The following is a 14,211-nucleotide window of genomic DNA, read 5'->3' on the forward strand; positions in this document are numbered from 1 at the left end:
GAAGTTATTAACTTCTTTATGGACAGTACTTGGATTTGCAGTGGCAGAAACTCCTTCTTAGAAATGTCATGAAGGAAAATATCCTTTACTGTTTCACAAAAGTGAAAACAGAAAGGAAATATTCTAATACAGAAAGCTGCTATTCTCCTCTCCCCCCCCCCCTTGGTACAGTGAGTCATTAAGTCATCTCCTTCCTGCCTCTTTGTGGGTGTGATATATAGCAATTCACATAGACTTTGCCCTTATTTATTTCAGGAACTTTAGCCAAGAGGAGAAGTGTGGCTGCTCTAGCTGCATGAGATTTGGGTTTCCCTTGACACACTGCAATCTGTTCTGACAAAGCCAGGCTAGAAGACTGTGAAGATGTTGCTACAGCTGCTCTCTGTCTTCTGGGAGGCCTTGTCCCTGCAGGTCGTTCTGGTGTTTCTGGGTACATTTATACTTCTTGCTGATTACAAGAAAAAGATTCGCCCAAGGAATTTTCCCCCAGGGCCCATGTGCCTTCCTTTTCTGGGTAACTTGTTACATATGGATTTCAAGAATCCTCAGAATGGAGTACTGAAGGTAAGGATGAAGGAAAGCGCCATAGCCTGAGTTAAAAACAACATTGCACCCCTGGATTTAGGGTGGTGGGGTTGGTTTCTCTGTTTAGGGTGCCAAGCCAAGTGGGCCAAAATTGAGAAGATCCATTTGGAGGCGCCAGATTTTGGCCTCACTGAGGCTGCCATACAACCAAAGATTAGCAAGGTTAACCCCTGCTTTGCACTGGAAAGGAGTGTAGGACCCTTGCAGGATAAGTTGCTTTGTAGTTTAGCATCTTGATTCCAAGAATGGTCAGCTGGATGTCTGTGAGAAGCCCACACATGGGGCCCCAAGAGAAAGGCCTTTCTTTTTGTTTGTTCCCAGCATCTGGTATCCAGATGTGTATTATCTCTGAACCCAGAGGATCTGTTTTGCCATCAGTTATTTGTACCAAATCTGTGTCCACAACTTTCTTTTGCTTACTGTTTGCAAAGTATTTTGTGTGTTTTGTTGTACATTGTCCTACCCTCCCTCCTCTTTTATCTTTGCAACAACCCTGTGTGGTAGACAAGGCTAAGTTGCCACAAATACATAAGCAGCAGCTCTTGTGAATAGATGGCAGGTGGAGGATGGACGGGGCCTGTCCATGTACAGTCCCTGGAAACCTTTTCAGCATTTCTGATGTCCCTGATATATTTGATAGCAACCAAAGTTTTTGATGGCAACCAAAGTTTCCATATAGGCATTCAAGAAGTACCAGGCGCGCGCACACGCACACACATGCGCGCGCACACACACACATATACACACACAATCTTAATTCTTCTTTCTCACTCTCCTTCCAGTTTTCCAAAAAATACGGCAATGTGTTTAGCATTCAGGTTGGAAACATGCGTTTTGTGGTTGTGAGTGGACTGCAACTGGTGAAAGAAGCTCTTGTCCATCAGGGTGAAAACTTTGTAGATCGTCCAAAACCTCCTGTTATTGCTCAAGTATTTGGGTCATTCGGTAAGTTTCTTTTAACATGGTCAATTACTGAGATGGTTAAAGTTTGCTTTTCTCTTTTCTTTTTCATTGTATGCACTGATTGTGCAACCTTTTGGATTGTTTCTCAAGTTTATATTTTCAGAACTGATTGTTAGATCTTTCCCTAATTTGCATTTGCATTTCGTGCATCTTTAAACCAAAATACGTTGTGGCATAGATGTATATCTGCTAAACTCTTTAGATTATAACTGAGCTGACTATTCAGTGTTGGGTGGCAATCAAAGAGTCTGGCTCTGTAGTGCATCAAACAGCATATCATTATTGGCCCGCAATTGTTAGAGGTGGAGGAATCTGAGAGTTTTTCTTTCATTCAGTTCCTCATTTTTCTGTTCTTCAGTTTGCCACCGAATTGAATGCATTATTTCCAGAACTGAGAATGCAGTAAGATTGCTTTTAATTGAAAGCTGAAGTGACTTTTTGCCCCATCCCTAGTAGTGATGGAATAATATGTTGACGTTACGTAGTGCATGAATGCAGCAGGTAGTATTTTCTTCACAGTCATTTATTTGCTTATGTGGTAAGTCCTGGGAAAAGGATTATAGTTCACAAGCCAACCCAAGGAGGGAGAATCTCCTCTATACCAGCAGCCTTGGGAAACGTATCCACATAAACATTTTTTTGCTATTCTTCATGTATGCACATAACTATGTTTGTGGCATGCCAATGGCTTGAAATAAGCTGACGTTTAATTCCCTTCCGGTTTACTTCCTTACCTGAATATTGCACAGCAAGGCATCCCTTCTACTCTTTGGTCTTCCCCAATACTGAGAGAGATGACAACCAATATCTGGGTGATACCAGGCAACCAGCTATACCATAGCAAGGTCGAGCAGAACAATATGCAACAGCAGTATATAAAGGGTGGGAGATCCAACAGAAAGTGGCTGCAGAGCAAGCCACAGTCCTATATTACATACTGGGTGACCCGTGCCCACTCACTAATTAGGCAGGTGGGCAGGACCAATAACTCAGGCAGCAAGCTCAGCCCAGAGGCTCCCTTTGCTGTCTGGGAAACAGTCCCTGGGACTTCCCAAATCAGAACCCGGCACATGGGTGAATGATAGCCCGCAATGGCACCCAACAGAAAGCATTGAGTGGATTTCTTATTCAATCATAGTCAACCAGGCAAGTTGCTGCACGCCTACAGACCTGATCCATGAAGCATTGCTGAGCAAGATGCAATTCACATGACTGTTGGGTACATGCCAGGTTGCTTCTTTTCTGCTTAGGCCAGTAGTTGAGATTAAAGTAAATTTGTGCCAATTGCATGGCAGTTTTCAATGCAAAGCTGCCAAGAAATGAATGGCCTTTATGAAACAACACTGCCCCTTTGCAGTAAGTAGAGGTCATGAGTGGGGTCACTAGCATGGACTCAGGAATTTGGAGTCTATTGTGACACCTAATGCCCGTTAAAAGCTGATGAGCTGAGCCGTCCCTGTGATTGCATCCATTGATATAAAGAAAGGGGAAAGCAGTGGGAATGGAAGCAGGTCCCCTTGAGGTCCACAGGTGCCCAACACATAGCAAAAAAGTTATGCAAATGAAACGGAAAAGAGAAATCTATTCAGAGTGAGCAAATGAAGGATGTGAATAATTGTAGAAGTGGCTAGAGTGGGATACCCATTTGAAAACTAACACCTCTTAATTCCAGAAAAGGAATACCAGAGTTACCTAATGGCCCTCAGAAATGAAGGAATAAAATATATGGACTGTATGATTTTAAAACTGTTCAGGTTATATATATATGCTGCCTTTCTATCAAGAGTTCCCACCGGGTTTCACAGGACAAAATAAAATTAGTATTAAAAATTCTACCAAAACAGTAAAACACAGAAAAAGCATCAATGAAACAGCAGTAACAGCAAAGCCAACTGAAAAATGGCATAACTCAGAGCAACCAGATAAAAGCCACAAGCACAAATTAGCTACCCGTAGTTTCTAATGCCTTGCAATCTTTTCCAGCATGTCATGAGCAGGCAAGCAGAATAATGGAAAGCAGAGAGGAGTCCATCTTGTAATTAAAAGGATTGCTAAATCTACTTACTCGCTGTACGTACTTATTATTCCTTCCCATCTAGGGCTGGTCTTTTCTAATGGTCTCATCTGGAAACAACAAAGACGGTTTGCCTTATCAACACTCAGGAACTTTGGTTTGGGCAAAAGGTCTTTAGAAGAAAGAATACAGGAGGAAAGCCGTTACTTAAACGAAGCAATAGAAGCTGAGAAAGGTGAGAACCAGAGCTCTTCGTGATGGTGAAGGGGGTATTGATAGGAAACTCCACAGAGGATCTTTGTGGTGCACGAAAGTTCTAGTGTGAAGCTCTGTGCTGGAACCTCAAAGCCCCTGAACTAGAACAGACTTAAGAACAAAGGTTGGGTTGAGGATATCTGCAGATTTTTGATAATGTTGACAACCAATGTCGCAAATAGAATAGGGTTTGAAGTGCAATAGTTTTGGTTTATTGGTGTGTCTCTATACTGTCTCTGATGGGGATGTTCCCCTCCTGTTTTTGTTATATGGAAGCTAAAAGCATCCCAATTCCTTCTGCACCATTTTCTCTCTCTCCAGGGCAGCCATTTGACCCTCACTTTCAGATTAATAATGCTGTTTCAAATATCATCTGTTCCATCACTTTTGGGGACCGCTTTGATTACCATAACAGCCGTTTCCATAAGCTATTGCGCTTGCTTGATGAGGCATGCCATATTCAGGGAAATTTTTGGAGTATGGTAGGTCTTATTTAGTTCTTTTGGACAAATACAATAGAGTTGCTTTGGCTCCAACATTCTTGATGACTATTCATTTGCTTTGAGTTCTCAGGTTTCTTCAGCAAGGATTTTATTTTTAAGGGATGAGAAGAACATGTTTGGCTGAATATTATCTTGGTATGGGAACAGAGTGATGTCATCACAAACGATATACATGAATTAATTCTGCACACAAAGCAGTTACGACCTGTAAATTGACACTCATGCAGATGGGTATCATTAAATAGAAATTCTACATATTCATGACATGAGCAGACATTGATACATGCCTTTTTCAAATGATGGTAATCATCTTCATGGGAAGTCAATCAGTGAAGTAGAAGGTGTGCAGAACTCAATACCATGATGCCATTTGATTTGCAGTCCATACACTTCTAACAAAGAAGTGAAGACATTGCCAATGGGTTCCCATCATAAGCAGTGATGAGTGCAAGATTTCCTCTGGTTCCAAGAGAGTCTGCCATCTTTGAGCCTGTGATCACCATCCTTTATTACTGCTAGCCTCTTTCCCATGCCAACGGCATGTGAATGTTTTTTTCAGAGGGTTTTGCCTCACATATGTGATGTTAGTGTTTGTTTTCTCAGCTGTACGATATCATTCCCACCATCATGAAATACCTTCCAGGGCCCCATCAGACATTTTTTAAAAAATGGGGGCAGTTGAAAACCTTTGTGAGAGAAATCATTGAAAAACACAAAGAAGACTGGAACCCATCTGAACCCAGAGACTTCATTGATGCCTACCTAAATGAAATGGCCAAGGTGAGAGATGAAAAGGACAAAAAGTGTGTGTGTGTGTGTGTGTGTGTGTGTGTGTGTGTGTGTAGATGTAAAAGGTCCATGTTTGTTAAAGCCCACTTTTCTCCGAAACCGCTTGCCCGATTGCATTCAAATTTGGCCACAACGTCACATGCGAATATGCGAGTGTTTGAATGCACTTAGATTGGACAGATGTCACACCTATAGGCAGGTAAAAACCTGAATTTGTGTAAAAAATACCACCCTCCAGTGGACATCAAAGGAATAGACGCCATTGTGTGGTAATAATCCCGCCCCTCCTCCTCTCCTAACTCACCGCGCAACCCACCAAGATCCAGGCAGTCCACCGAGATCCAGGACACCCCAGGACCACCTCCACCACGGAGGAAATGGGAGACCCTCCCCAACTTTACCTGCAGGTACTCCCCTACCCCCTACCCCACCAGGATCCCCCGAGGGACCCCCACAGACCCTCGCCAAACAACAAATCCTTAATATGGGGGGAACAGACAGGGGTCAGGGGTGGGTCACATCCTCCCCCTGTCCTGGGAAACGAGGACCCTGACTAAGCCACAGCAACACGTGGCCGGGTACAGCTAGTATATTATAATAAAATAGTAGTAGAAAGCAGAGAAGCAATATTAAAAACCAGAACTAGTCATGTGGCTTGTCTGAATGGTCCTTAGTGGCTGCCCATATTCTTTCTGTTGAGTTTATGACTTCAGACAAAATACATTTCTGCATGCAGGAATATGAAGTCATGTATTTTGTGAGGAGACACCTCCCCACTTGTTCACTGCTGGGATTTCACCACTTGTCTGTGGCTTGTGACAGCAAACAGTTGACATGTCTAAAAGAATCACTGTAATGAAGGCATCTCATGACCAAAGAATTCAGTTGTCTTAATACCTTCTCTATAGGGCTTTGGCGTCCTTGACCAGAACAATCCCAAACTTCATGCCAGCATCAGTGATTCACAGGACTGTTGAAGTCTAGATGCAGGATAAGAGTCACTGAATCTCCTGCTCATCTCTTGACATGTGGCTCTGACAGTAGGATGGTGTTTTTAATGGCAGCTTAACTCCCTGGTGCATTTTCTTTGCTTTAAGGAGGAAGCCCCTTCCAGTTTCCATGAAGAAAACCTCCTACATTCAACACTGGATCTGTTTTTTGCTGGAACAGAAACAACTTCTACAACCCTGCGCTGGGCTTTGCTGTACATGGCCATTTATCCAGAAATTCAAGGTAGAACTGTAGTTGGCTCATGTCTTGTAGTTGGCAATGTCTTTCATTACTTTGGCTTGTATTCAAAGAAGGCCTACTGAGATCAAACCTATTGAAATTAATGGACCTAACTTAGTCATGTCTACACTCAAGTAATTTTTAAAAGAGATAAATAAATAAAGCAAAAACAGAAATTGTTGTGGGAAAATATATAAAAAAGACAGAAAACATACAAACAAGAGAAGCTTGCTATTATCAATGGACAACTAGCCCAGGTACTCCCCTCCCCCCTCCCCCACCGGGGCAGCCCCACAGACCCCCCCCCCCCAACGACGGGGAGCAAGGCTAACTTAATGGCTACTTAATGCTGTGTGGCATAAATTATTTTCAACCTTTTCAGTTGTTTTCATTTCAACATCATTGTTTTCATTTCAAAAGTTATAATTATTAGTTTGAGTAGCTAGGGTTTAGGAGTGTGTTTGGCTATTCCTGTGATACTATGGCTTTATTCATAGTCATGTTAGTAGCAGTGATAATAAATAGAAATAAATGGATTGATGATCCTAATTTCTTCATTAGTTTCAGTTAACTTTAATGGGCCTACTGAGTAGGTCTAGTTGTGAATGCCACCCCTTATTTTTGCTGTTGTGTAATAGTTAAGATGTTTTCTCTTTTGGTTGTTTAATATGAATCTTTGCATCTAAAATTAGGTGCAATAACGATAAGTAAAAATAATTAGAGTAGGTAGCACAACCGTGCAATAAAGGCAATTCCATTTCTGCAGCAGACAGAACATTTCCTTTTCAGGCGGACTAACCGAAAAAACTCACCTTCCCCCAAGGAAACACCCAGGGTGAAGAAACAAGTCTTAAGGCAATGCTGAAATTCCACTAGTGAAAGCTCTGTGTGCACCTCCAAATGAAGGGAGTTCCACCAATGGGATACTGCTATACAGGAGGGCTCTTCCATCATCACCACACAATGAGCAGCCAGCAGTGGGACATCAAGATTGGCCTCCATATATAGTTATCTAATACAATCTCCAATGAAGGAGAGCCCACAACCTCCCAAGGGAGTCCATTCCACTGTCAAACAGCTCTTACTATAACTGGGAGACAGACACGAAAGGTTTCCTGTTCTGCTGTGGGCCATGCTGTAAGATCTGGACCCCCTGCATGGAGACTGAAGGTGTACATAGGTGAAGAAACCATACTTCTCAAAGCACAACCTTCTCCACCATGTCTTCTGTTCTCCAAAGGAACACAGACCCTGTGTGGGTGCCTGTGGCCCCATGCACTCTTGCCACTGCTTGGAGGAGAGAGAGACAGGCACCGGGCTTCTGTAACAATATTATACAATTTGATCACATCTACAGTAATAGTAAATGCCATGCTTTTTTGCTACTTTAGAGGAACTAGACAAGGATGCCCGGAACCCTTAGATTGCGCTATTAGACAGCATAGGTACCGTTGATCTGTGGAGAAGTACATAATTCAGTTGGATACAAATAGGTTTCATCTGGAGATGATATTCTTTTGTTTATTTCTAAATCTCATGTTACTATTCCTATGCTGATGCACATTGTAGGTGCCTTTATTAAAATATCAGGATACTCAGTTGACTGGTCCAAATCAAAATTGGGGCCAATAAGTGAAAATTTGGTTATCCATCCATTTAAATATCGATTCTCTATTTGTTCAAATCCATTAAATTTTAAAGATTGGCCTCCCCAACAGATCTTAGATCGAGTCTGTTCTTTTTTTTTTTTTGTTGAAAGCAGATTTTCTTTTCTCTGCAGCCAAAGTCCAAGCGGAAATAGATTCTGTGATTGGCCAGTCTCGCCAGCCAGCCATGAGTGACAGAGACAGCATGCCGTATACCAATGCGGTTGTTCATGAAATTCAAAGAATAAGCAACATTCTGCCTTCGAGTGTGCCCCGGGTGACAACTAAGGACACTACACTGGCTGGGTTTCATATTCCCAAAGTAAATATGAAGCAGATACACCATTCTTCTCTTCCTTTCATCTTCCTTTCATCTTCCTTTAAGATGCAAAAACTTGAAGCCAAAGTTGTTGTTGATGATGATGATGATAATAATAATAATAATAATAATTTGTTATTATTATTATTTGTACCCCACCCATCTGTCTGGGTTTCCCCAGCCACCCTGGGCTAATAGCATATAATATAAAAAGGGACCCTGACCATTAGGTCCAGTCGTGACCGACTCTGGGGTTGTGGCGCTCATCTTGCCTTATTGGGCGAGGGAGCCAGCGTACAGCTTCCAGGTCATGTGGCCAGCATGACAAAAGCCGCTTCTGGCGAACCAGAGCAGCACACGGAAACACCGTTTACCTTCCCGCTGTAGCAGTACCTATTTACAGTGGTGCCTTGCTAGACGAATGCCCTGTAAGACAAATTTTTCGCTTAACGAAGAGATTTTTCGAGCAGAGGTTGCCTCGCTAGACGAATTCGTTTTATGAAAAATTCGTCTAGCAAATCGCGGTTTGCCATAGGAATGCATTGAAATTCAATTAATGCGTTCCTATGGGCAATAATAATAATAATATTTTTCCCAATGCATTCCTATGGGATTCGCTAGATGAATTTTTCAGTATACGAATTGACCCGTGGAACGAATTAAATTCGTCTAGCGAGGCACCACTGTATCTACTTGGACTTTGAGGTGCTTTCAAACTGCTAGGTTGGCAGGAGCAGGGACCGAGTAATGGGAGCTCACCCCGTCGCGGGGATTCGAACCGCCGACCTTCTGATCAGCAAGCCCTAGGCTCTGTGGTTTAACCCACAGCGCCACCCGCGTCCCGACAATAGCATATATAAAACATAGTAAAATATAAAACATTTTAAAATTCCTGATAGAGGACTGCCTTCAGATGTCTTCTAAAAGTTATGTGGTTCTGGATCAGAATCTAGAGTGGAGGGAGGGATTTGGGCTAAATAGACTTTTGGCTAAATGCAAAAATGGATTCCAACCACATTCTGAAACATTTGAATGGAAAGTTAATGTTCTTCTTCACTTTCTTTTTTAAAATAACCATTACTAGCCACCCAAAACCACAGCAACCGGCATTTGGTGTTTCTAATCTTAAATCTAAACACTCTGGCAAAGTCTAGTATTATACAATCTATAAAGGAGCCTGTGTTTTCTTGAGTTGTGGTTCAATGGGTTACTGAATTAATGCATAGGGAATCTCTCATTTCAGAACATATCCTTTCTTATTTGGCAGACAGAATCGGAGGCTTGGTATTGCTGTGTTTGCACTGATCAAAACAAGAAGATTTCTGTGCTAGTTTAAATCTGGTGTCTTTTCTGCTTCTTCTTTGGCAGGGAACCATGTTGCTCACCGACCTGACCTCACTGCTCTTTGACAAGGACGTGTGGGAAACTCCAGATATGTTTAATCCTGGCCATTTCCTCGAAAATGGTCAGTTCAGGAAAAGGGAAGCGTTCTTGCCATTCTCCGCAGGTAAAAAAGTTCATGGGCTGCTCATCAGAATTGCAGCAGCGGCTATATGATGGTGGCTTGGTTCTGGCAGTGGCATAGCTAGTTGCTCAGGTGCCCGGGGCGGTGCAAACGCCCAGCACCCAGGGGCGGGACAAGCCAGGGCAGAGCATGCTGTGTGGAACCTCCACCGAGTCCGCAAGCCCTACGTTGCCATTTCGGGGCAGTCTGCAGGTGCCCGAGCCACCGCATCACTCCCCAGGAGAGATGTGTGGCTCAGGCGCTCTGCGGGCCAGGCCCCGTGGTCACCCTCCCCAGTGATGACACCCAGAGCTGCCCGCACCCACCGCACTCCCTTCCTACGTCACTGGTTTCTGGGAGCCTGGTATATAGCAGGGGTCGGCAGCCTCTTGGGGCCAGTGGTCATGTGTGGGATTGTGAGGAAGTGCTCAGTGTGCATGTCACAAAATGGCTACCATAGGAGGTATGAAGCTACACAAAATGGTGTTAATATACTCTTCCCACACACCAAGTAAGCAGTGTGGATTTTTGAAGGAATATTTACAGACATCTTTCTCAGGTGCTCCACAAGTGAACAACAGCTGGTGTATTTTTTCATAGTTTCCCCAAGGAAGAGCAACCCAGTACCATCTTGAACTTGAGGAACTGAGCTCTTTTTGCCACACCCTTAGCTAAGATATATGCAGATTAGGAAGATTCCTAATAAATGATAATTGAAATTTATCTCATATGCAGTTTTGGAGAAAGAAAATCAATTTATGCGGCTCGAATATACAAGTGGGGGGGGGCAACACCTGGCGTACATTTACAATGGTGGAATCTAGACACATATAAAGAAGCATTGTGAAAATGCTTTTTAAAGAAATGTTTTGAAAAATATATTGAATTTGCCATAGCTCACCATCTAATGTCACATTTGTATAATGCACTTTACAACATCCTTAAAAAGTTTTATTTGCAGCTGTATAGCTGATTCCCCTGCCCGGCGCCTGAAGGCTCCAGTCCTGCCACTCACCACCTGGCCCAGGGCGGGGCTGATGGGATCTATAAAGGACTGTTGCTGCCGCTGGGAAGAGAGGAGTCCGTTTTGTTTTGTTTACATTCCTGTCATTTTTTACCTATATTATTTTAAACTGTATTAAGGCTGTGTTCTTAGTTTTAGATTTTGATTTATGTGAAAATTGTTTTCCATTCGGTTGTATATTTTTAGATGTGGTTTATGTATTGTTTGTGACTTTTGTAATTGTGCTAATGCTGTATTGTTTTAATATTCGATTGGGAGCCGCCCAGAGTGGCTGGGGAGACTCAGCCAGATGGGCGGGGTACAAATAAAAAGTTGTTGTTGTCATTATTATTATTATTAGGTATTATTATTCCACAATGTTTCCTCAAGGAACAGAAAACCCGGTTCCATCTGGAACTTGAACAACTAAACTCTGTTTGCCACACCGGTAGCTAAGATATATGCAGATTAGGTAGATTCCTAATAAAATATAATTGAATTTTGTTCCAAATCTGCTTATGAGATAAATTTATGTATCTCAAATGTATCTATTCCAAATTCTGTAAAACCATGATCATATTTGTTCAGTGTTCCCATTTGCTTGACTGGGAAGTAGGAATGACTTCTATATTTATTTTGCAACAACATAATTTTTTTTTCAATTATTTGATCTGCCCATGTTATTTAAATTGTGCCACTCTTCACAGTAGCAAAAGCTCTCCACTGAAACAGTCTTTTCCTCCTTGTCTTCTAGGAAAGCGAGCTTGTCTGGGAGAACAGTTGGCAAGGACCGAGCTCTTTATTTTCTTCACTGCCCTAATTCAGAAGTTCACTTTCCAGGCTCCAAAGAATGAGACATTAAGCTGTGAATTTAGGATGGGTCTGACATTCTCACCCCTGCCATACCGGATTTGTGCATTCTCTCGCTAAGAGGACCCATTTTACATCATTGCCATTTCTTTAAAAAGTAGGATTAGTTTATGGGGTAGAAGCAGATCTGCAGAATTCAGTAGGTCTTAACCCAGTAGGTCTTAACCAAATAACTGTGTTGTGAAATGATGCATGTCTAAAAAGTGTGGAAATCTCTGCTTTAAAGGAACAGGCTGCAGATTGGGATTGCAGCCTGTTCCTTTAAAGCAGAGATTACCACACTTTTTAGACATGCATCATTTCACAACACAGTTATTTGGTTTTAATAGCAAACCAGAGGTTAAACTTACCCCTTATAAGAGATACGGACATATATAATGCAATACCCCTGAACACTGCAATCGACACACTAATGTGTCATGACACACACTTTGGAAAGCTCTGCTTACAGCATATTCAAAGCACATTTGCCCCCTCAAAGAATTTGGGCAACTAGAGTTTATGGGTGCTTGGAATTAAAGCTCTCTGAGGGGTAAATTCAATTTCCCAGAATTCTTGGGGGAATGTGTGTATGCAAATCATAATGATACATTTTGTTGTTGTTGTTGTTTAGTCGTTTAGTCGTGTCCGACTCTTCGTGACCCCATGGACCATAGCACGCCAGGCACTCCTGTCTTGCACTGCCTCCCGCAGTTTGGTCAAACTCATGTTCGTAGCTTCGAGAACACTGTCCAACCATCTTGTCCTCTGTCGTCCCCTTCTCCTAGTGCCCTCCATCTTTCCCAACATCAGGGTCTTTTCCAAGGATTCTTCTCTTCTCATGAGGTGGCCAAAGTATGATACATTTATGAGGTTCCAAATTCCATCCTCCCACTTCTTGGTCCGGGGTGTATGTCTATCCACCATCCCATTATTTTCAATATTATTTAATGTCCTGGCTGTGGTGAAGAAAAGGCATTGCTTCGTTTGTAAGAATCTGTGTGCTTATGACTCAAGATAAAACCCTAATTTAATTCCTGCCTAAGTTTATAAAATTTTAAAAAAAGTTGCTTGGGAAATTTTGTTACATAACCAGTTCATAGAACCATAAACTCATGGAATTTCAGAGTTGCAAGGGACCCCGAGTGTAATCTATTTCAACCCCCTGCAATGCAGGTATCTTTTGCCCAATGTTGGGCTTGAACCCATAAACCTGCGGTTCTTGCTGTTGTGTATTAACCCCAAGGCAAACCTTACAGTAAATGTGCTTATAATTACAGTAAAATTAATGGGTTAAATTCTTGAATGTTGCCCAGGTTTTATTATTTTCCAAAAACGTTATTGTTGTGCTTTAATATACATAGTGGATAACTAAGTTTGCAAAGTGGTTTCCATGAAAATAGTTAAAAGTCTCAATTTGAATGTCACTCTGAAGATACATGCTCCCTTTCCATCAGTACTATTGTGTCCAGTTGAAAACGTTCAAGCAGAAATTTCCTGGGGATATTGTGCCTGCAGTTCTTTGAGAGTCTTGGGCTAGATGTATGCTTGGCCTGAACCAATCTCTGCTGTGGTGCATAGCTGCCAAGTTATCCCTTTTTTAAAGGGATTTTCCCTTATGCTGAATAGGCTTCCTTGCGAGAAAAGGGAAAACTTGGCAGCTATGCTGTGGTGTTCTTTGAGAGAAGGAACATGGAGTCTTAAGGCCTTTGAACAACTATTGTTATCATAGAACAGATAAAGGCTTACTCCAGGGGTCCCCCCAAACTAGGGGCCGGATGCGGCCCAATCACCTTCTAAATCCGGCCCGCGGACGGTCCGGGAATCAGCATGTTTTACATTTGTAGAATGTGGTCCTATTATTTAAAATGCATCTCTGGGTTATTTGTGGAGCATAGGAACTCGTTCATTTTTTTTCCTTCAAAATATAGTCTGGCCCACCACAATGTCTGAGGGACACTGGATGGCCCCCTGCTGAAAAAGTTTGCTGACCCCTGTTACTCTCAGTTCTTTATAAAATCCACTGAAGGTGGATGTGCTGGTTAGAAGTTGTGATGGGATCAAAATTTGCAGCTTTCCATAGATGATAGAGACTGGGAAGGGTTGTGGAGAAACCCAGCTTATAAATCAATCTTTGCTTCTGTCAGGGTCAGAAGTACCGCACAGCTGGTTTTTGACACCCAGGTATTTGGCCAACACTGCATCTGTTTCCTCCCCACTCTGTTGGATGGTGATGTGTCACCAGGTGGGCATGTATTGATACATACGGGTTTGGGGAGAAGGTGCTTATAGAAATCTCTCAAATAATGCAACAGGATGTACTCCTTACACCAAATTTGGCAGTACTGAAACTAACAATATAAACCAGGTTTTAAAGAACAATGAACTTGTCCACCTGGTCACAAGAAGATGAATAATAATGAAAGGGTTTTTTTGTTTTTTTCTGGGGACAGAGCTTTTCTGAGCATCACTATTATTTCTTCTGTGAAATAGGTATTTCCTGGTCCCCACAATAGTTTCAGAAGTACCCCTGGGCCCCCAAAATAGGATC

General features: G+C 42.3%; 1 protein-coding gene across 7 annotated transcripts in view; it reads left to right on the top strand.

Annotated features, from left to right (window-relative positions):
* Positions 1 to 14,211, top strand: part of LOC118088452 (cytochrome P450 2J4-like) — a 41,291-nt gene that overhangs the window by 12,836 nt on the left and 14,244 nt on the right. For 2 of the 7 annotated variants that reach the window (XR_009557897.1, XM_035122125.2), the window contains exons 1-8: positions 356 to 564; positions 1,368 to 1,530; positions 3,648 to 3,797; positions 4,139 to 4,299; positions 4,924 to 5,100; positions 6,207 to 6,342; positions 8,120 to 8,307; positions 9,673 to 9,811. The exons of 2 other annotated variants lie outside the window; for them this stretch is intronic. Coding sequence is in view for 4 of the 5 variants with exons in the window: in XM_035122125.2 (XP_034978016.1) it covers positions 364 to 564; positions 1,368 to 1,530; positions 3,648 to 3,797; positions 4,139 to 4,299; positions 4,924 to 5,100; positions 6,207 to 6,342; positions 8,120 to 8,307; positions 9,673 to 9,811 (1,315 nt within the window). In the remaining variant the exon portion in view is untranslated. Of the gene's footprint in view, positions 1 to 355; positions 565 to 1,367; positions 1,531 to 3,647; positions 3,798 to 4,138; positions 4,300 to 4,923; positions 5,101 to 6,206; positions 6,343 to 8,119; positions 8,308 to 9,672; positions 9,812 to 10,769; positions 11,153 to 11,565; positions 11,779 to 14,211 lie in introns of those variants that run through there. 3 more of the 7 variants (XM_035122121.2, XM_035122126.2, XM_060276866.1) reach the window with 3 other exon arrangements.

The sequence above is a fragment of the Zootoca vivipara genome, chromosome 7 (assembly GCF_963506605.1).
Source record: "Zootoca vivipara chromosome 7, rZooViv1.1, whole genome shotgun sequence".
NCBI classification, from domain to species: domain Eukaryota; kingdom Metazoa; phylum Chordata; class Lepidosauria; order Squamata; family Lacertidae; genus Zootoca; species Zootoca vivipara.